General features: G+C 39.3%; 1 protein-coding gene across 2 annotated transcripts in view; it reads right to left on the bottom strand.

Moving 5' to 3' along the window:
• Positions 1–14,411: 14,411 nt before the first annotated feature.
• Tmem33 (transmembrane protein 33) overlaps positions 14,412–23,390 on the bottom strand; it is a 20,951-nt gene continuing 11,972 nt past the window's right edge. Inside the window, exons 7-9 of one of the 2 annotated variants that reach the window (XM_031342524.1) lie at positions 21,448–21,531; positions 19,625–19,745; positions 14,412–18,840 (exon numbers count right to left, since the gene is read on the bottom strand). In XM_031342524.1, coding sequence (XP_031198384.1) covers positions 18,835–18,840; positions 19,625–19,745; positions 21,448–21,531 — 211 coding nt within the window. In that variant the 3' untranslated portion in view covers positions 14,412–18,834. Of the gene's footprint in view, positions 19,746–21,447; positions 21,532–23,390 lie in introns of both variants that reach the window. The other variant, XM_031342523.1, reaches the window with a different exon arrangement.

The raw sequence follows: 23,390 nt of genomic DNA, 5'->3' as shown, positions 1-23,390 counted from the left end.
GTTGGTCTGACAATCCCCCCCATAACTGTAGCCATTTTGTTCCATGCCTGCCAGTCACTGACAGAGAAGAGACTTGGCTCAATAACATGCTGACCACATACCCTGGTTTTGTCCTGTATGTTCTGAACATTATGTATGAGGTTTGCTAATCTTAAGAAATTCCGCAGCCGGGCAAGTGGTGGCCCACGCCTTTAATCCCAGCACTTGGGAGGCAGAGGCAGGAGGATTTCTGAGTTCAAGGCCAGCCTGGGCTACAGAGTGAGTTCCAGGACAGCCAGTGCTATACAGAGAAACCCTGTCTCCAAAAAAAAAAAAAAAAAAAATGAGAAATTCCACAAAGCTTTATGTAGGATCCATCAAATCTAAGCTCACCATAAACTAGTACAAACTAGTCTAAAACAGCTTGAGTCAAAACTGACCACCTGGCAGCCCTTCCTGTACCTACATATGAGCTCGCTGTGTTTTTTGTGGCTGACAGTGAAGAATTCTACTAATAAGCTAAAAAGTTATGGTTATAATATTCATGCTCTGTATCTCAATGTCTTAAAATTCCCCTCTTCACCACCCAGCCCCACCTCCCTTACTCAGGGCCAAGCTTAAAGGTTTACTGATATACTTTGCCTAGTACTTGCCCTTTAAACTTCTGTACCTGATTTTTCCTATATAAAGTCTACTCTGAGAGCAGACTAGTGCCACAATTAGGTTTTTCCTTCTTGTGGACCTGGACATCCAATATTATGGTATGTGTTCAATAAATTATTTTTGTTTAACTGAGATGGTGTATGTTTGAGTGGCGAATTCCTGAACCCCAACAAATGGATAGGCTTTTCTGGTTAAACTGCCTTCTAAATTGTATGGTGTGCCCATAGAGTAGTGCTACTGTCAGCTTTGAACAGAGCAGCTGTTTTGTTTTTTTTTTCTTTTGCAATGGTCAATGATGACTGAAGAAATGCCTAACTGATCAAAGAACTGAGAATAAATGACTGTTGAATGCTTAGACATAAACTGAAACATTTGTATCACTTCTTCCAAAGCCTAGGGAACATTCCGGAAGAAGGGGTGGTGGATTAAAAGTAAAAACCAGAGGAAGTGGAGGGAAGTAGTGGGAAACTCGGACTGACAGTATGACATAGTTGATGCTCTCTTGAACTCACACTTGCTGTGATTACTCTCACAAGACTGGGCACATCAACACTGTGTCAGAGAAAAAGAAAGGACTCCTGGGAAATATACACCATGGTTGATGGGGGGAGGGAGAGACATTTGAAAGCAAAACTTCACCCATTCACCTGTAAACAACCCTAATGAAACTCATTAGATGTCACTTAGAGAGACAAGCACATGCACATCAAAGCAGAACAGAAAAGCTCACTGGGAAAAGGAAAGGGATTGGCAGGAGTGGGCAGAGGACAAGAGAGTAACAGGTGTGTAAATATGGTCATAATCCATGCACATAAAAATGTGATAAATCCTTTATATAGTATTAATATATGCTTATAAAAGCTTAAAAAGAATCAGCACAAGGATTTTGTTCTTTGGATTGGGGTTTTTGAGACGGGGTCCCACACTGTAGCCCAGGCTAGCTTGGCACTCACTATGTACCTGGAGTCACTGTGCACCTTTGAATTCATTGTACCTCAGCCACCTTTCACTTTCTAAATCAGTGGTTACTTTCTTTGGAAGAAAATGTAAGGCATTTCAAAAGACTTTGATATTGTGCTCTGTATTTTCTGGAATGTAGGTCAAAGTGAGCATCTCCCTCTAGATCACTTTCATGACATTTTATGTGTGATTATGATTTTAGTTTGTCTAAATTGAGAATTTATGCTATAAACAGATGCCTAAATGTGGACTACTTTATCAGATAGACAAAAGCAGAAGTGCTTGCCACTCATGGTTCTCATACACTATCATTTCTACAAGGTGTTTCCAATGAAGTTGCTGCATTTATCAAACACTTTAAATCGAGCTGGCTGGACTTGGATTCATCCTGTTAGTTCTGGGACAGTGATGGTTCTACTCATTAAACAAACCTGGCTATCACTCTGGACAATGGACTTAGATGATTCATTACAAAATAAAGAGAATGGTTCTACCCTGAGGCTTTCTAATTTTGAGTACAGATATATCTGCAGGGACTGTGTTCTTTTGCCTTTCAGGATTAGTGTGGACGGACCTTACCAACCTGAACATTTTTTTTAAAGGCTGTATAAAAGGACCGTCAAACCACAACCAAGGGTGTTGGTCACCACTACACAACAATAATCAGAGATAGAATGGATCGGCAGACACGTGTTCTATGTATAAGCAAATCTTTCCTGCATATGCAAAACTGTTAATATTGTTTTAAACCACATTGTTAATCCCTGCCTCCAGTTGTCAGAGATGCTGAGACACTTGTCTCTGTTCAGCATGAATGTGGTAGAGCATGAAATCAGACTCAGGCCCTCTGTCACTCCAAATATGTAGGTTCTGAAAAGTATATTGTAAGGTAAGGAGAAAGCAAAGGGTTTGTTATTCTATGTACATTATATGCATGTGTGTACTGTACAGAGGCTAGAGGTTTGTGTCAGATGTCTTCCTCTATCTCTACCTTTTATATTTAAAAATCACATTTATGGGTACATGTGTATAGGCGAGCAGATGTACAGTGTGCCTTTGGAAGGCAGAAAATAACTTGTGGGAGTCAGTTCTTTCCACCAGATGGGTTCCAGGAATTGATCTCAGGTTATTTCATTCATCGAGTGTGGTGACATGTGCCTCATCTGCAGAACCATCTTGCCAAGTCCATCTGACTTACTTTTCAATGTTACTTATTGCATGTGTGTGCTCATGATGAGGGGAGCATGTGCCATTTTACATGTGTGAAGGTCCAAGGACAACTCTGTGGTGTCCGTTACCTCCTGCCTTTATTTGGGATGTCACCAGCAGCAAGCAGTCTGACCTGTTGAGCCATCTGCAGAGCCAAGGAAGGGTTATTCTTACGAATTGACTTCAACATTACTGGGGGTGCTTGTGGGGGATTTTGGTCACAAGTGTTTTGTTTCATAAACAGGATCTCATTGGCGCATTTACAAAGAGATGAGACACAGATCTAGCCTGACCAGATAGGGAGTTTTTGAACTAAATCTGAAGTTTATATAAGTACCTGGAATGAAGTGTTTCATGACTAAGGGACTGACAGCTAAAGGAGCTGCAGTTTGAAAAACCAACAAGTGTAGAAAACAGGAAACTGGGCTGGAGAAATAGCTCATCAGTTAAGAGCACTGGCTGTTCTTCCAGAGATCCTGAGTTCAATTCCCAACATCCATATGGCAGCTCACAACTGTTTGTAACTCTAGCTCCAGGGGATCCCACACCATCACACACATATAAATTCAGGCAAAAAAAAAACACTAATAAACATGAAATAAAGACAAATAAATTTAAAAAAACAAAGAACCCTGCTTGTGCCTCCTAAGAGTCTTAGTCAAGTGGGTTAGAGCTTTGTCTCACCTGTGCACTGTGAACATCTTTAGACTGGGTTTGTTTCTCTCATCTTCTTACCCTATTGTTCACTGTCCTTAATAGCATAGAGTATGTGTAGTGAATAAAGGAATGGAAATTTAAAACCACACAGTTTTAATTCTCCTTTTCTATCTAATCCTTCTTTGTGAAGGATAAAGATGAACTCTCTCAGACTTCTACCTTAGACAGTGAACTTTCAATGTACTTCCTCATTTTCTGGTCAGCTTCCCTTCCTTCTCAATATAAATAAATCTTAGTTAGGGTCCTCCCTTTCTTTTTCTCCTATTCTTTCCTCTCCCCTCCTTCTTTTGTTCATGAAGGCTGGCTTTGAACTGGCAGGGACTCCTGACCTCAGCTCCCTGACTACTGGAATTGTTTCAACAACATAAACACATTCCTTAGTTGCTTTCCTTTTTCCTAACACCTCAAACATTCCTTTTCTTGTCATTGGAAACACTTGTCTGACATCACTCTTCTGCTTGTTGACTTAAAAAAAAAAAAAAAAAAAAAGCAGTTGAACGTATGCCAGTATTAGTATTGACCTTAGCCAGGAAGCAGTTGAAAGTATGCCAGTATTAGTATTGACCTTAGCCAGGCCTTGTCTACTTTTGGACACAGTTCTAGAGACACTGAAGGAAGGCAATCCCATTCCTGCCCTGTTTTCTGTTAGAAGGAGCAGATACTGCAGAAGGGAGGCCAAAGCAGGGTCTAGTTTTGCCTTTAGAAGATGAGGCCTTGGCTGTGCCTGGGAAACTGTAAACAAGCTTGCCCACTTTGGTTTCATTACAATAAGGAATAAATTCACTGAAGCATCCAGTAGTCCTCTACGCAACAGAAGGACACTTTAAAGAGTCAAAGACTCCCAAAGAAATGAGGCACAAGGAAGAGGCTAATAAACAGAAACAAAAGGAAAGCTCAAATTTTGGACTTAAATGTTCTTTCAAATAGTTACAAATATAAAATGTCATAAAGAATTATTACTAAGCCCACATGTCTTTGACAAGAGACTTGCAGTCAGAGGTCAGGGTACAAAAAGTAATTATTAACTTGCACCGTAGCACAGACCACATGTTGCTGTAGCAACTTTTCACCCTTGCTTTTTCTGAGAGTGGACTCAGACCCTTATCCCTTTCCCATGGAAATACTTTTTTTTTGTTTTGTTTTCTTGTTTTTGTTTTTGTTTTTCATTGTGGGTGGTTGTGAGCCACCATGTGGTTGCTGGGATTTGAACTCACAACCTTCAGAAGAGCAAACTGTGCTCTTACCTGCTGAGCCATCTCACCAGCCAGGTTCTTAAGTAGTTAACTCACCTCTGTCTCTAACCAAGAAATACCAGTCCATAATGGAATTCTTAACTTAGCCCTCCCCCTAGTCAACAATGAAGGTTGTACTTCCAGTTAAGGATCTAGGCTATTACTTGCTAGGTCAAATGAAAATTGGATATTCTTAGATGCACAGAGCATTATCGTACAGAGTCCTTTATCCCCACTTCATGTAGAAGGTAGAAGGAAGTGCATGGAGGGAGTGAATTGCTTGCGCTGAGAACCCTGAGGCCAGTGCAGCAGTCCTAGCAACAGATGGAAATCTGAGCGAGGCTCAGCAAGGGATGTCTAAGCTTAAGATTTTGTGTGGAGCAGGCATGTTGAGAGGATTCGGCAGATCAACAGTTGCTACCTCAAATGCAAAGTGTGAGAAGGGGTAGGCAAAGCGGAAGTATAAAGAAGCTACTGCTAAAGCCTAGGTAAGACATGAATGCATTTTCTGTTCATGTGGTAACCAGAGCTGGTGACAGATTCTCAGTGTATCTGAAAGGAGAGCTGGCCATTTGGGGACAGAAGACTTGTGAGTCATTCTAATGACTTAATCCTTCTGATGACATGTTTGAGTTGATGCACTACTGCTCATATAAGGCCTTCCACAGTGTTAATTTTATAACTCACACTATCAGATGTATGGTATCACTGCTATGCAGAACTGTTTAATAAAAATCAGGTGGGAGGTGGCCATGTGGGTAAAGTGCTTGTTGCATCCCTGTGAGGACCTGAGCCCAAATTCCCCAAACCCGCATAAACAGCTGCTTGTGGTAGTACACATCTATAATTGTAGCATTCCTATGGTGAGACAGGAAGTAGAGACAGATGAACCCTTAGAAACTCATGGACCCATAATCCTGGACATCCTGTTTTGAAAAAGTATAAAGCAAGCACCCATGTCTAAGGTTGTCCTCTGGCCTCGACACGTACACCACAGCATGCTTGTGCCCCCATGTAAATTTTTATTGCCTACTATGCCCAAAACATGGTAGACTTGAATTTACAGAGACAATTAGTGTTGAAAGAGGTGGTGAAAACATCCCATGCACATAGGCCTGCTGGCCTTACAGTAGGGAAAGGCAGTCTGAAAACATAAAAATAAATAAATAGGAATATTCAATCATAATTTTATATTTAGGTCATATAACATAAGCACAAAACTGAAAAGCACTAGCCGTTGATTTTACATATCCAGCTTGTCCTTAGGTTCCATTCGGGGCCATGAGGTCTTGGGCTCTGGGGAGAACACGTGTGATATGACAGTCAGCAGAGATACTCCAAAGAGTGCTTTCATATAGGATGTGACATTAAGAATAACACATATATCAGGTTGAAAGACTCAAAATGGGAAAAAAATGAAATACACCAATTAGCTTGTCTATCAATTGTTGAAATGTTTTGATTATGTTAAATGAAACATTAAAACTGAACTTTACCAATGTTTTTTATTATATTTATGGTTCTGGGATAGACCCCAAGATTTTTTTACATAGTAATGCAAAGCACACACTAGTGATGACCTACACCCCAAGTCTCTTTTTATTGTTTTTAATAGGGCTAGCAGAAAACCTAAAATTACCTACATAGCTGGCATTGCATTTCTACTAAACACACATACACTACCCCTAAATCTAGGTAGCCTTGAGGTACTTCTTCCTTCAGTGTCAGCTACAATTCTCTCTCTCTCTCTCTTTTTTTTTTTTTTTCAAGACAGGGTTTCTCTGTGTAGCCCTGGCTGTCCTGGAACTCACTCTGTAGACCAGGCTGGCCTCGAACTCAGAGCCTCTGCCTCCCAAGTATTGGGATTAAAGGCATGTGCCACCACCATCCGGCTACAATTCTCTAAAAAGTCATTTTGAATGAAGTAATCTCTGTATGTGTGGTGATGGCAGCGGTGGTGGGTGGTGGGAGGAGGCATGTGTGCAACACCCGTCTAAATGTGGAGGCTGTAAGAGGACAGAAGCTGCTTTGCTTCACCCCTCTCCATCCTTGAGGCAGGTCTCACTGTCCCTGCCTCCCACAGTGCTAGGGGTACAAGTGCTCGTGGCCATGCCCGGCTTCTTACATTTGGGGGTAAGGGGACTTGAACTCCAGTCCTAATGTCTGCACAGCAAGCACTACTACCTGGTGAGCCGTCTCCCCTGCCCTCCAACTGGTTTAACACCAATGGGGGCAGGTTTCAAAATGTGTGTGTGTCTGTGTGACACAGGAGAGTAGAATCTTTAGGAAGCCTAGAGAAATATACCTACTGCGATTAAGTCTTTTCTCATTTTACTGAATACTTTTTCTCCTTAGGTACCATTTTAGAAACCACCCTTCTGTTATGTTATTAACCTGTAGAGATTCAACAACTGAAAAACTGGGATTTAAGAAAACCATACCCTTAATACATACTTTACTATTTGGATCCTGTATTCCTTTTTTCTAAGATGTTTCCAAGAGAAACAGGTATTTCAAGCAATTAAATGTATCCCCTAAGGTCATAGAGCTATATAAGACAGTGCTAAGATATGGGTTCCTGTGACACTTTTATCATTATACCAAAATGTCAATCATGTTTGCAAGCTCTAAAACCTAAATTTTGAAATTAAAACATTTTAAAACCTAAGGAGGTAAAATTATATCTATCATTACAACTATCACCTATGACTATATAGAACTATAGTTGTTTTTTTTTAAAGATTTATTTATTTATTACATGTAAGTACACTGTAGCTGTCTTCAGACACTCCAGAAGAGGGCGTCAGATCTCATTACAGATGGTTGTGAGCCACCATGTGGCTGCTGGGATTTGAACTCAGGACCTTCAGAAGAGCAGTTGGTGCTCTTAACCCCTAAGCCATCTCACCAGCCCCAGTTGTTTTTTGACTGGGTTGTAAGTACACAGTAAATTATGTTAGTCAGTTTATCCAGTGAAGCAATCTGCAGGTTTGTTCTAAATTATAGATTACAGTGAGAATGACAACCAAAAATTACCAAGTTCCTGAACGCAAAGCACTGTTAAGATTGTTTGACTCGTTTATCATCTCATATCAACACATCATAGAATATGATATGTTGCCAGCATGCCAATTTACAGAGATACAGGCACAAAATTAAAATGCAACTGAAACCAATTCTTTTTAAAAGAGATTTGTTTATTATTATATCTAAGTACACTGTAGCTGTCTTCAGACACACCAAAAGAGGGGATCAGATCTCCTTACGGATGGTTGTGAGTCACCATGTGGTTGTTGAGATTTGAATTTAAAACCTTCTGAAGAGCAGTCGGTGCTCTTAACTGTTGAACTATCAGGCTGTTTTTTTTTTTTTTTTTTAAAGATTTATTTATTATTATAAATAAATACATTGTAGCTGTCTTCAGACACACCAGAAGAGGGCATTAGATCTCATTACGGGTGGTTGTGAGCCACCATGCGGTTGTTGGGATTTGAACTTAGACCTTTGGAAGAGCAGTCGGCGCTCCCAGCCGCTGAGCCATCTCACCAGCCCCAACTGAAACCAATTCTATCCAACTTCAGATCCCTGACCGTGGCCAGATCACATGGCCTTCCAATGCTGTGAGGCAGAACTGTAACTCAGACACATTCTCTGCATGTCTCAGATGTGTTGAGCTCTGAGCATTTCATAAACTACTTCTGCATCCTATTTATGCATTCGCTGGGGATAATTTGAAAGAGTGATGTCTTTTAATCATTTTATCATTTTAAAGATATAATTTCTGCAAAGAGCACTTCCACTTAGACAAGTGTGAAGTTTCACTGAGTAGCCATACTTCTGGATTCTACCTCCTGCATACGTTTCTGCAACCAGCAGGCTGAAACACCCTACTGTTGACACAAGTTTTTGTACTGGAATGGGGAAAATTTTTGAATAGGTCCAAAGTTTAATTTCTTTTTTACTTTTTTTGTTGAAGGTTAAACCCAAAGTCTTGCAAATGTTCAACCCAAGCTCTTTCACTGGGCTACAAGCCTTTAAGTTTTATTTCCCACTCGCTGGGCAGTGGTGGCGCACGCCTTTAATCCCAGCACTTGGAAGGCAGAGGCAGGCGGATTTCTGAGTTCAAGGTCAGCCTGGTCTACAGAGTTAGTTCCAGGACAGCCAGGGCTATACAGAGAAACCCTGTCTTGAAAAACAAAAACAAAACAAAACAAAACAAAAAAATTTCCCACTCAAGTAAAACACATGGGTCACAGAAATTAAGCAATCTTGATTCATCTAAGTTTTCTCTTGAGAGCAGCTCCTTACAAACTCCAGGAGTCCCAGCCTAAAGGCAGAGTGTAGATATGGCCCTCTCTTACCATCCTCAAATATTTCTATATATACCACACAGAGCAATCTTCAATTTTTTTCTATTAGCCACATTTTACAAATGAGGAAATTAGGTCTAGGAAAATGAGAATATCCAAATGCTGGAATTGTAATTTCTGACAGACATTTTTTTTTTGTTTTTGTTTTTTTGTTTTGAGATACACAATACCACTGAGTTATACCTGCCACTCCTAACATTTGCACGCCTTTGTATTACACGTGTACTCTTCCTGCTCAATTCAGTCTCTCTGCTTCTGTGCATGTGCATGCCCATGTGTGGAGGCCAGAGGACATCAAGGTCCTCTTACTGCCTTCTCACTGAACTTGGGCTCCCAGTATTTCTTCAGCTAGGGTTGTGGCCAGTAAGCTTCAGCAATCCACCTGTCTCTGCTTTCTGACAGCAGGGTTTATGAGCACTGGAGACTATTCTTGCCTTTTTAAGTGGATACTAGGAGTACAAACTCAGGTCTTCCAGACTGTAACAAGCAAGCTCACTCAGAGCCATCTCTCTCACCCTCTTCCACTTACTGTTAGTAAGTCAGGTAGCTAATGATTGTTTGTCAGGACTCCCCATCAACATTCAATAGCAACCAAAGTATTAAGATTGTGCAACTCTGTGCCTTTACTTAACTATTCCACCAGAGTGGCTAATCAAAAATGTTCTATTTTGTTGATGTCTTTGAGATACAGTCTTCTTCAATATACCACGCTGACTTCAAATTTGCAGCAAGTCTCCTGCCTCTGCTTCCCAAACGAGTACAAACATATGTCATCAATCCTGGCAAGACAACTGCTTTAGTATTAACCCTTTATTCAGTGGCTGAGCTCCAAATTATCCCCCTTGTTTGGACGTCAGTCTTCCCTTCATCTGGAGGACTTTCTGACTGATTTCGGTGGAACTGGAAATAAGAACACCACACTTGGTTCATCAAGACAGCTCAGTGGTAGGTGAAGTCACTGCCAGCTAATCCTGACAAAGTGAGATTCCTGGAACCCACACAGTGGAGTAAAAAAAGAACCGAGCCTGCAAGCTGTCATCTGACCATAAGCACACCACTGCACAAGTGTGGGAACCCATTTGTGTGAACACAGCACACACAAGATAAGGCCTTCCGAATCCCTTGGTAATCCCTTAAGAAGGGAATTATAGCACTTGCAACCCTAGTACTTGTGAGGTGCAGGCAGAATCAGCAGTTCAAGCTTGAACTACATGAAACTAGACTAGGGGAGAATTAAATAAAAAAGCAAATCTCCCATTCTAATCACTTCCCCAAGGGGGCAGAGCTGCTGCTGCCTCTATTCTTGAGGATGGTCAAGGGAACGAAGCCAATCACGTCCTTTATAAGACACAACACCTCCCTTTCCCTTCAGGATGTTCATTTGTCTCAGTTGAGATTCCTGTTGCTTGATAAAACATCACGACAAAAGCAACTTGGGAAGGAAAGGGTTTATGTTTACAACTCACAGGTCACACTCCATCTCTGAGGGAGCACAAGGCAGGAGCCTGAAAGCAAGAACTGAAGGAGAGGTTCTTCCTAAAGCCTTGTTCCTCATGCTTGCCCATCCTGCTTTCATTGATAACCCAGGACACCTGCACAGGGGTAGCACCACCCACACTGGGCTGGCCCCTCCTACAACAATTATTAATCAAGAAAATGTCCTACAGGCTTACCTACAATCAGTCTGATGAAGGCATTTTTTAAAAAACTGATGTTCTTCTTCCCAGTAAAGCCTAGGTTTGTGTTAAGATGACACAAAAAACAGCCAGCATAACTGATCCCTTATCAACTTGACACACAAACACACCACCATTCTCTTATAATCTTTCTTTTCTCATTTGTTCCCAGGTTGTCATGTTGACATTAGTATCACAATATAAAAAATAACTTTAATACAAGTCTTTAGAAAATTCAAACAGTTCTAAGAATTTGATCTCTTTAAGCACCTATAAAATCAAGAATAAGTTACACACTTCCTTACTCCAAGAGGGGAAATCAAGAGCACAGCTACATTCCAATAAAAGCAAAACTGAAGTCCAACATGAAAGCTCAGCATTTGTCTGGGACTCATGGTCTTCTGGGCTGCAGAGGGCTTGAACAGCTCTCCTCTCTGGCTCTGTCATCATACACTGCTTGTCCCCTGGGCTCAGGCCTGTTCCACTTCACAGCTACCCCTATCCTTCCTACTTGTCCCATGGTGCTGTCATCTCCAAAATGCTAGAGCCTCTTGATGCGACTGAGCTACACCTTCACCAACAGCCTCTTCTGACCTTAACACATGGTGCCATGCCTCATCTTCTCTATGGCCCCTTCAATCCTGAGGCTCTACTGCAACTGAGACTTTACTTCATCAATGGCCTCTCATGGTGCTAAGCCCCAACTGCTCTCCATGACTCTTTCATACCTTCAAAACTAGTACCACCTGGTAGACTCTTACATATTACCAAGTTCAGCTTTGAGTACCTGGTATAGCCTTGCCTCCTCCAGAACAACGTGTGTGCTGACTCTGAGGAAACTTGTGTTAGTGGTTTAGGTTTCTTGCTAATCAGTCTATTCTTCAGCCCTAGCTGACCAGAATCACAAATATCAAATGCTCCAATAAAGACTTCAAGGGATTCCCAAACTTCTCTCTGAAACATCCCAAGCCAAGCTTCCACTGTCTGTACTGTTCTCAACATAACCTTACTGCTCACAGCAGCTCTTTAAACTCTGAGCACTCAATGGCTTTCCCAGGCCCAAACTGTAAAGTCTTCCTACAGTCCTCCTAAAGACAGTATGGCCAGGTCTGTCAAAGCAATACTCCATCCCAGAACCAATTTCAGTCTTTGGGTTCCTATTGCTGTGATAAATTATTAATATCAAACAACTTGAAAAAGAAAAGGCTTATCTCAGTTTACAACTCTCAGGTCACTGAGGGAATTCAAGGTAGGAACCTGGAGGCAAGACTGCAGGAGAAGCCATTAAAAAATCACTGTGACTGGCCAGCACCAACTGGCTTCCATTTATAACCTAGGGCCAGCTGCTTGGGGATGGTACCACCTACAGTGGACTAGGCCACTTCCACATCAATTAGTAATCAAGTGGATGTCCACAAGCACTGTGGAGGCATATTTTTCATTGAGGTTTCTCTTCCTAGATACTAAGTTTGTGTCAAGTTGGCATAAACAGCCAGCACATCACTGTTATAAAGCCTTATTTCTATCAGCCAGCCTAAAGTTATCTATGTCAATTGCTTAGATTTTTCACACTGATCTTAAAAGATATTCTTTTAAAGATACATGACCTTTTTTTTTTTTTTTTTTTTACTCAGAATATAATGTGAAATCATTTAAATAGTGAGAAAAGTAAATGGGATAACAGGCCAAGGTAGAGAGTTCTGCACTCTGCACAATAAGACTTTGCACTGCATCTGTCAACTCTCATGTATGTTTAAAGCTTGCATGATACACGTGTGTGGTAGAAGAGTGGTGTATACGTGCATGGAGGCTGGATATAGAAGTCCTGCTCTGTTTATTTCCACTTATTTGCTCAACATAGCGTCACTCAGTGAACCTGGAGCAAGATGGTGGTCAGAGGTGTTTCCTCATTTCTACCCCTCCTAGTGCCAGGGTTACCTGCAGGTGTGCAACCATACCCAGCTTTTCACACGGACTCTTCAGATCTGAACTGAGATCCCCATGCTTGCAGGGCAAGCACTCTTACCCACTGACTCATCTCCCCAGCCTAAAGATAAATCTTTAAGAGGATTCTTAGTTACACACCCCCCCCTCTCTAGGATCTCTGCAGTCTCCATTTAACCAAGGAATGAGTAGATCTTCCCAAAGTTCAGAATTTTGGAGCTGGGTGTAGCTGCACATGTCTTTAATCCCATCATTTGGGAGGCAAAGGCAGGCAGATCACTTATGAGTTTCACCATAAATTTACATAGTAAATTCCAGGCCAGATAGGTCCATGTAAAGACAGCCTGCTGAAAAAACAAAAAACAAACAAAAAACCCCTCAGAATTATGGTGTAAGACACTCCAAAGAATTCACCTTTGTTTTAAAACAGACACACAAAGCTATATTATGAATCAACAATGGTATGTCTCCGAAATAACCTTCCCTAAAAATCTTTAGGAAGGGGCTGGAGAATTAGTTCAGTGGTTAATAGTACACACTCTTCTTCCAGAGGACTATGTTCAGTTCCTGGCACCCACGTGGCACCTTACAACCATCTGTAAACTACAGTTTCAGGAAGTCTGATACCTTCTGACGTCCACAGGCACCAGGCATAAATGAGGTACACACACACACACACAAACATCCACACATATAAAAGAATAAATACATTTTTAAAAACTTTAGAAAATCAACTTTTCTTAACTTTCATATAATGCTGGAGAGCAAATCCAGGGTCTCACTTGTACATATTAGAGAAAGAAGTGTGTTATTGCTTAGTTATCCCCAGAGCCCCCAAACACTTATATTCTGGGTTGCCAAACATTTTTTCCTACTTATACAGCTAACTCTAGTTGCCTTTGGACTCTTCTGCACCCCCCTTGTCAGCTCCCCCTATCTCCTTTAGAGCTGAGGATCAAACTCAGGGTTCTTGAGATTGCACTAATGAGCTAAATCCCCCATATATGGATAAAGAATTAATCCACTCTTTTCCACCTATCAGAACTGCCTTTCTATAAAATTGATCTTATTATTGTATGACTGTTCTATCTGCATATATAGCTGCAAATCAGAAGAGGGCATCGGATCTCATTATAGATGGCTGTGAGCCACCATGTTGTTGGAAAATGAACTCAGGCCATTTGGAAGAGCAACCAGTGCTCTTAACTGCTTAAAGTGATCTGTCTTTTAGATTGCATTATAGAAGTGGAAAAGGGCTTATATATCTAGCTTATAGCATAAGTATAGGCTGTTCAATCAACACAGAAAATATCTACCACTTCAAGGTACCTAGAAGGAAAATGGATTCTGTTATCTGATATCGACTGATAACTTTGGATATACTGTATATTGTGAATCAATGAAGTATAACTACTGCATCCACCAGACTTTCCATTTCATGAAAGAAAAATGTATAGAAGCAAGCAACTGAGCTATCCAGTGTCGTCTCTTACCAAGTCCCAGTCTTCAACATCACAGATCTCTGTTATCTGTAAAGAGGTGGGGACAACAGACGCACTCAGCCTCACCTTCTTCTAACAATAAGCAATTAGGAACAAAACAAAGCTGAGTTCTGACTGTAAACGTACTTGTACAACATAGCATTTCTAAACCTGCTTAAATCCAGGAAGACTTTTATTAAACAATTTGACTTTACATCGATAAAATGTTAGGTAAAACATTATAGATGAAGGAAGAACAATTTAATTTGTTTTGAAATAAATATTAGACATACGAAGCACATACAGTGAAAAAAGGTCACAATAAATTCCAGGTGGAGACATGACTTTGTGCAGTCACCAACGAAAGCCCTTGATACTTCCAATTTCACACCATCAAATTTATCATTCTTGCTGATTTAAGCAGAACACAAAACAAATATGGATCCTAGGGCTTACTTCCCCAGTACCGGCATGGATAATTTACTACAGTGATCCAATTTGAAGATCAGCAGGGACCAGTAAATTGCTGCATAAAAGAAAGAGCGAATGAGGGCCTTTTCCTTAGTGTCAGCAGGCTACAATTATTACGTTTATTACATTTTCTTGAAAGGACTCCACATTTTCTCAAATATGCAGGAGAACTATATTTCTCCTCTGAGCCCTACATTAGCATTATGTGCTTTGGTCTTGAATACAGGAGAATGATGAATTTTTCAATTTATTTTATAAATTTATAGCCAGGATAATAGTGGCTTGAAGAGTATATATAACTCCCCAACCTGTACAATATATTAAAAATGGATTCAAGAGAAGTTAGTAAGAAGTGCTGACGTACTGTATATACAAATTTTCTAAGCTCAATAGATCCCATTGTATCAAGCACGGGAAGCTATGCATTTATAAATCAAATAGTTCTTATGAATATTGCTAATCTCTGCAAGCCTTGTATATTTGTTCCAATACATACACATCGTAAGTGTTGCCTGGCCAAGAGTTTGCTCTTTTGGTCTCAACAGATACATGTAGACAAAAACTAATCAAAAGGAATTGTCCTTAAAGTTACAAAAAAAATAGTAAACATTTGGAATTAAATGTTATGAACAACAAGGTTAGTTTAAAAAATGCTGAGCCTATTTTTTAATGTACCTTTAAAAAACTAGGAAAGATGGAAGGCAGAGGCAGACAGGAGGATCTCTGAGTTCAAGGACAGCCTGATCTACAAAGAGAAACCCTGTCTCATGAGGAAAAAAAGAAGGAAATAAGGAAGGAAAAGAAGGAAGGAAGGAAAGAAGGGTATGACTCTTGTGCCCTTCTTTCTCCTACAATAGCCAATCATTAAAAGACTCTAGCAAACACAGCTATCAGTAATCTTTTTCCTATGGTTTTCTAAGAAAGAGCCACTTGAGATACAAAGAATACGCGTGCTCCTCAGTCACTACTGACTCCTACTCATGATGTGGGCTGCTTATATGGCATGTGCATCACAAAAGGAAGGCCACAGAGAGAAGCCTTCACCATCCATTCTGAATGGGCCACTTAAGTGCCATTGCAAAATCACAAAATTCACATTGATTAACTACAGGAAACCTTTCAAATTCTCAGCAGTTCCTTTGATATCCTTGATTGATACCAGCTCCAAGAATGGCTTTGCAGTCACACTATAAAAGACCATGTGCATTAAAGAGCTGTTGAGAAACAACTCCAGCCCTCCAAAGGTATGTAGTGCCTATTGAACTATACCAACACATTGTCAGTGTTGAATTTCCCTGACCCAGGGAATTTCAGTGGTGGTATGAAAATTTGTTGTGTTTATAAACTTCACTCGATTTTCAAATCCAGGTAGTATTACTGATATAGTATCCAAACACTCAAGTGCTTTAAAATTACAGGGGGAAAAGAAAATCTCAATTGTAGTGTAACCGATTCTATCTAGTGTACCTACAAAATAATCATGAAAAAATTAAAATTCCATCTCTATATATTAGAAAAATTATCATTTCTTTGAACATTTGAAAAAGGGAAAGAATAACTTTAACAATTAATGTACTTGGATGACCGGCTGAGACCTAAAAGAAGAGACAATAGCACACATGCCACTCCCAACTGGGCCCTGTTTTACTGGCTTGTGTTGACAATGTACTTCTTTAAAGTGTTTTACTATTATAAAATGGTACTCATAAGCTGGGAATATAGCTCAGTGGTAGAACAAGGGGCCCTGGGTGCAATCCCCAGTCTCACCTCCCAGCACATATAGTAAATATTTACCAAATAATTGTCCACTATTGAATTAAAGGGGTCATAGAACTAAGATACTTAGTGTTATAGTCTACTAAGCACTTTAAGTTAACACAGAATAATCTAACCCAACTTGTGAAAATGGGGACTACCAAGGAAACAGTGACACCTATCGATCATAAACCTAACTGTCCTTAGCGATTTTCTCCCTGCGTGAATTAATCGATACAAATTCCAATACACTACCTGGGAGGTTTTTTCTTTTTGACCACAGTCACAGGTGCTCACTTTCCCATCTGAAATGTTTATAGAGACCTGGTTTCAGCTCTGTCTTATTATACATGGATTCATGTTCCTATCCAGGGTATTTGCTAAACTTACAAACCCAATTCAAATTTTTGTCTACATCTTTATACCCACTGAAAGCTATGCAATTCTTATTTAACAGCATCCATTCATTTTCCAGATCAACTTCAGGTTTGTTACTAGCTTGCCTTGGCATTCTCTGACAAGCATCCCAACTTAATCTTTGAAATTAGCTATCTCTCTTGTTTTTCTTCCAAAAGAATCTCTTAGTGAAATTTTATTTCAAGGAAATTTGAATACAAATTATACTTAAGAAATTCTCTATGGATTAATATCACAATACAGCCAACTTGGTGAGAGAGGAAGTATACAGAAGGAATTAGAATGCTTATTAGAAAACAACAGACTTTGTCTGAGGCTTCCACTTGTCCAACAAGGTTTAAAAAAACACCAGCACCATTCCAGTTTCTAAAGCACTAGATATTCTGCATGATAAGTCAACTTTCTTTAAACTGCTTAGTTAGGCAGTATTAAATTTCTCCTGCTACATCCACTTTATATACTAGTCCATGTCCTAATTTTTGACATGTGTACATGAAAACACTAACTTCAGATTCGAGATCAGCTGATTGTACATATTCACACAGAGTATAATATTTCTAACTGCAACATCATGCAAACTAACATCTAGTAATGTTCAAATTATAAAATTTGCCTTTTCATGGGCTTGAGAATATATTACACCTTCCCTTAAGGAACAAATCAATATTTCCACTCATGCACAAGTTATCAGAAATAATGAAATTCTGCAATATCATTAAAGAGCCTTAATTATATCACTAAGCATTTGAAACTACAATTTTAAGAAAAAAACTCTTGTTAAAGTCAGCATGAATTAGCTCTTCTAAGTAAAGTTTTTGAACCAATATCATAAAGAACAAACTCACTTATAGGCCTTGAAACATAAAAGGCAATCCAGGTACAAACACAGCCCACACACAACACAAATGAAAAAATTGGTGAAATACAAACATATTTTGTACTTTAGCTGATCCAAAGTTAATATTTTACTTTGCATAACTATCCTACCAATTAAAAGAAGATGCTAATATAAAAATAAACAAGTAAGAGATGCACAGGCATTCTCAGCACTATTTTTGACGCTTTTATAAATCTAAAATGTTCCAAGACTATGGGGAAAAAATGTAGGAGAAAAAAAACATTTCAAAATAAATATGCCTTTAGCTGCCAGAACTCGATGTCATTCAAGACAATGTTTTAAAACATCATTAGAAATCAATGTTTACATTACAAGATAGTCAGTTTATTGCTCCACAAAGTTGTATTTTTAAAACCATCAGATTACATAGTGATAAGGAGGCTAGGCACACACATAAAAAAATCAACTGGATATTATGAGGTTGCTTCTCCAACTTGGTGGATAAATATTACAAAAATATAAAAGTAGCTGGTTAAAGCTAAGCTATCAAGTAGTATTTTCTGGAAATCTATCCCAAGACTATCACCTTTCTATAGATTAGGAACTTAAAAAGAAAACTGATGTTTTAAGTTACTAATGAATGTATGTGAAAAATCCAAATTACATGCAGATAGAACTGAGTACAAAAAACCAAAAAGCTGTCTTACATTACTGTATACTAAAATTGTGCAGTGTTTTAAGTACTTCCAATCATGCAACAGTAAGTAATAAGGATCAAAATGGCATTTATAAAGGAATAGATGGGAACTCAATTAAAAGAACTGAACATATTGTACAGCCTCAATCACAGATGCATTATACATCCAATCCCCCCAACTCATCCATGCATTCCCAGGCTGAAACACACCCATTACTCCTCTCCACTATTCCCCAAGCCCATTCCCCATTAATTCCCTTACCCATAAACCTTTCCATTAAACCCTCTGAATCATATTTGCTGGGTAAACATGTATCTACAGAATATTCTTCATTATTTCAGAACATACAAGTGTAATCACATGCTGTCTTCAATCACATCCTTTCAAAGGCATCTGAACTGCTGCTGCACATGGCTAGGAAATTTCAAGCCTAAGAAACCAAGAAAACTAAAGTCAAGATTCTGGAACTATGTAATCCTACAAACTATAGCAACACTGATAGTCTACTGGTTGACATTTATAAAAGTTAGTCAGTAGGTCTGTGTCACTACTGTCTTCTAGAGTAAATGATTACACGACCCCAAAGATCAAATCCAAAAGAGGTTTACAGTCAATACACTTTTCAAAGCCACAGATGTGCTATGGAAACAAGAGCTTCACAGGTCATAAAATACATATAGAACTTCTCTGTTATGGTGCAGCTAGACACGTCTGTCCTAGAAAGCAGCACAAGTAGAATGTGAACTGAAACTGCAGGGGGATGTACTTCTGCTAAAATCTCAGCCAAAATTACAGAATGGAAAAATACTGTCTCAAAATATACTCAACTCATCTAGTACCATAAGGAGCTCATTCCAGACATAACTTGGGTTAATAGTTAGGGTAAAACAAATTTCAGAATTCTTTTTAAAAGAAATAAATGTATTTCATGATGTAGGCACAGCAGCATCTAAAACAATTTAGTAACATTTATCACTAAATACAAACTTACATAAACACAAACAGTAATGTACAGTAAAATTTTCTCAAAGTGTTAAAGGCTTGATTTAACATGCCAGGAAAATCATTATTTTTGCACTGAGATGCATTTCTGTAAATCATGAAAACTGAACTGAGGTCAGTGTTAGACCTGCAATTTGGGACCCCTATCAGAGTTACCAGCTACTAATGCTAATCTTCTAAACACAGCTTAACTAGATGTTAAACTACGCAACTGTTGGTGCCAGCCTGCTAATGAAGGCAATGCTCTGCAGACACAGTCTTCTCACAAACAGTGGGCAGGAGGGCTTCATGATAATGTGTTCAACAACAATCCTCAGCTCATTAAACAAGTTCCTGTAAAACAAAGTAGTTTTGTTCAGAAACACAAGAAAACGACAATGAGTATAAACAACGCTAAGAAATGCAGAAGAAAAGGTTGAGCAAAAAGAATTTAAAGAAGTAGCGGGGTAAAGTGGCGTACACATTTAATCCTAGCACTTGAGGGGGGATGGGCAAAGGCAAGCAGATCTCTGAGTTCGAGGCCAGCCTGGTGTACATAGTAAGTTCCAGGACAGCCAGGGCTACACAGTGACACCCTGTCTCAAAACAAACAAAGCCCAAACCATTTAGTAAAAGATGAACTCGAGTACACTGTAGGAAATATATAAAAGGTGAACCCACGCACAGCTGGCAGTCCTAGCCCTCAGCTGCTAGTGCAGGAGATGGAGAGCCAGCCAGGGCAGCATGAGCACTCCCTTCTCATCACAGACAACATTTCCAAAATCCATAGAGGTGTCTTTTTTGAGTAGAGAATTAATAAAAACATTAAAAACATACAGTTATATCTAAAAAGGATTACTTTTTTTCTTTGTTAGTCAGTTTTCACATTTTACAGACAAATTCAAATCATTCTAAATAACGAATGAAAGATTATATAGCATGGGCAATCTGCAGTTTAAGTGAATGTTCTCTCACACCTTTTCTGGACACTAGGAGTTTCAGTACTATAGTGAAGTCAATGGCGACTACATGGAACACATTCAATGAATGTTGCTTATAAGGTGGATACTGATCAAATTAGCTCTTTTCATATTAAAACCTACCCAAGAGCTCACAGGATCTGGTGTGATCTTGCTCTGTTTCCTGCTACAGCTCTGACAGTACTGTGTTGCTTTGTTTGTTCCCAGGCTAAGTGGCCTTCCTTATCTGACCTATACTACATACGAAGTACCCTTTATTACATACTATACATGCATACATACATACACATCATATACAAAATGATGTATACTGGACTAGAAGTCAGTTTGGTGTATCCTCAAGGATAATTTTAACTACTCATTGTGCCTGAACTTGGTATCCTCTTGATTCCAGAGCACTCGATGTGCACCACCTTGCATGGCTATGAGCTTTTTAGACCTCATGTAACAAAAAGTATAGGAAGCTACAGTGTGCTTAAGGAGATACTACTGTATACTGACTTGTGAATTTTTACATATCATCTTTGTTCAACTAAGAAAGTCGTTAAGAATGGGGCTTAGGTCTCACATATTTCCTAAGCACTAGCAGCACCTTAAAAAATAAAAAAGAAATACAACGGCCCATCCTTGAATGGTTTAACCTTCAGTATTTGTACTTATACTGCTGCAAAAGTAAACACTCAGCAGCAGCACGCTTCAGATGTCAGTCTCTTCTAAGGCTAGCTTCACCTGGCACGAATCTCTACTGTAGTGCTGTGTCACAGCAGACAGCTGCAGCTCCAGTAACATGGCATCCTATGGAGCCCTGTGCTGCTAAGCTGTTTGCTGGGGTAGGTGCAGTAAGCACATTTTCGACTTAAGAGTGCATTTATCAGGATGGAAACCTGTGAATCACAGATTAGCTGCCACAAAACTACGTTTTCACTAACCCCCAATCAGTTTTAAAGCCTACACTTAAATTGCAAAGATACTTCTTCCTTCTAAATTCTAAACTGTTAAGAAATTTCCAAGAGTTATAAATTCTACATCTGGACACTCTACCACACAGAAGACATTTAAGCTAGTCACCAGCTTACCGACAATATGGATTTCTTCTAGAGGAATATCGAAGAGTAAGAAATCTATAATATATAAAAGGCTGGAGCAAACTTCCTTGGCCACTGAAATAAAAAAATACAAGAGTGATATACATTACTAATTCATATATACATTAAAAAATTACAGGCAAATTAGAAGGAGAATATGTGTCTGCATTAAATGGTCAGTACAATGACTTATCTAGGCATAAATCACTCTCACAAAAGAAACAGAATGCAGACAACTAGAACAGAACAAAATGTTATTTATTACTTAAGTTTTTATAGGTATATCCATATACTAAAATTTAATATACCAAAACTCAGAAAATATTAAATATTATCTCTATAATTAGCAGAAAGACAATTGATAAAATCAAGGGTTTTATGGGTACTTTTTAAAATTGTTCATTTTTTGTGTGTAAACATGGGAGGGGGAGGGGGGAGACTGATTGACTGTGTGATGATGAGAAGTGATTTTGTAAAGTCAGATTTCTCCTTTTGTTTCCATGGGCTCCAGGGATCAAATCAAGGTATTAAACTCTTGACTGTCAGACTGGCAAGCGAGTGCCATTTCCTGTCTAATCATCTGGTAGGCTTAATGTTTTGTTTTTCAAAATAGGGTTTCAATATGTCACACAGGCTGGCCTATATAACTCCTGAGCCTCCCATTGCAGCATTCAGAGGATTGAGACTACATGCATATATCATACCACAAGCCACCCGAAATAAAATGTTATATTATCCCCCACCACCATACCCCCCCAAAAAAACCCTGGTTTCTCTTTAGACCAGGCTGGCATTAAACTGACAGAGATCTGCCTGTCTCTGCCTCGCTAGTGCTGGGATTAAAGGTGTGCACTATCACTGTCCGACTCAAGTTATAAATCTTAAAACTTCCACATGAAGAAAGGCTTATTTTATATGAGTAAATAAAAACGCAAAACTATACCAACTAACTAATATACTGACACAGCCTATAATAATTAGTATTTTTAATTTAAAAAAATATAATTCTAATACCCCAAAAGGCAGGTATGTGTGTCTTTTATGAAACTCCAAGCTTGGAATTCCTTCTTTTAAAAACTACCTGTTTTAAGACATTCAAACCAGGTAGTGGTGGCACATGCCTTTAATCCCAGCACTTGGGAGACAGAGGTAGGTGGATTTCTGAGTTCAAAGCCAGCCTGGTCTACAGAGTAAGTTCCAGGACTACACAGAAAAACCCTGTCTCAAAAAACCAAACCAAACCAAACAAAACAAAAAACCACAAAAGACATTCCTATAACTAAAAACAAAACAGGAATGGAGCAGTGGATATGGCTCAGTGCTAGATAGAGCATGTAGCAGGCACACACAAGGCTCTGGCTAGGAAGGAGGATGAACTATGTATATAACTGCAAGTTCAGCTGGATAGTAAAGCAGTATAGGGTTAGTAAACTATATTGTATTTAGTCATTTAAAAATCTCAGCTATGAAATATACAAAATGGACAGCCAGACAATGGTGGCACACCTATAATCCCAGATGGTGGCCTGATGGTCAGTTTTAGCTATATAGTGAGTTTGAGGCCAGCTTGCCTATTCTGTCCTAAAAAACCAAAAAGGGGAAAAAAGAAAAAAACCTCAGAGGCCAACTTTTTAAAAGTCAAAAATGTGATGGCTCAGTAGATAAGGCGCTGCTGCTAAGACAGACTCCTGGGAACCACATGATGGAGGCGAGAACTGACTTCTGAAAGTTGGCCTATGGCCTCTACACATGTGCTACACACTTACACAGACACAAATAAATGTAATTAAAAAAAAAAACTTTTTAAAATCTAGGTGTAATCCCAGCACTTGGGAGGCAGAGGCAGGTGGATCTCTGGGAGTTCTAGGCCAGCCTGGTCTATATGGTGAGTTCCAGGACAGGCACATAGTGAGACCCTGTCTCAGGAAAAAAAA

Source organism: Mastomys coucha, unplaced genomic scaffold, assembly GCF_008632895.1.
Source record: "Mastomys coucha isolate ucsf_1 unplaced genomic scaffold, UCSF_Mcou_1 pScaffold22, whole genome shotgun sequence".
In the NCBI taxonomy this organism is placed as follows: domain Eukaryota; kingdom Metazoa; phylum Chordata; class Mammalia; order Rodentia; family Muridae; genus Mastomys; species Mastomys coucha.
This window is presented reverse-complemented; position numbering and strand designations above follow the sequence as displayed.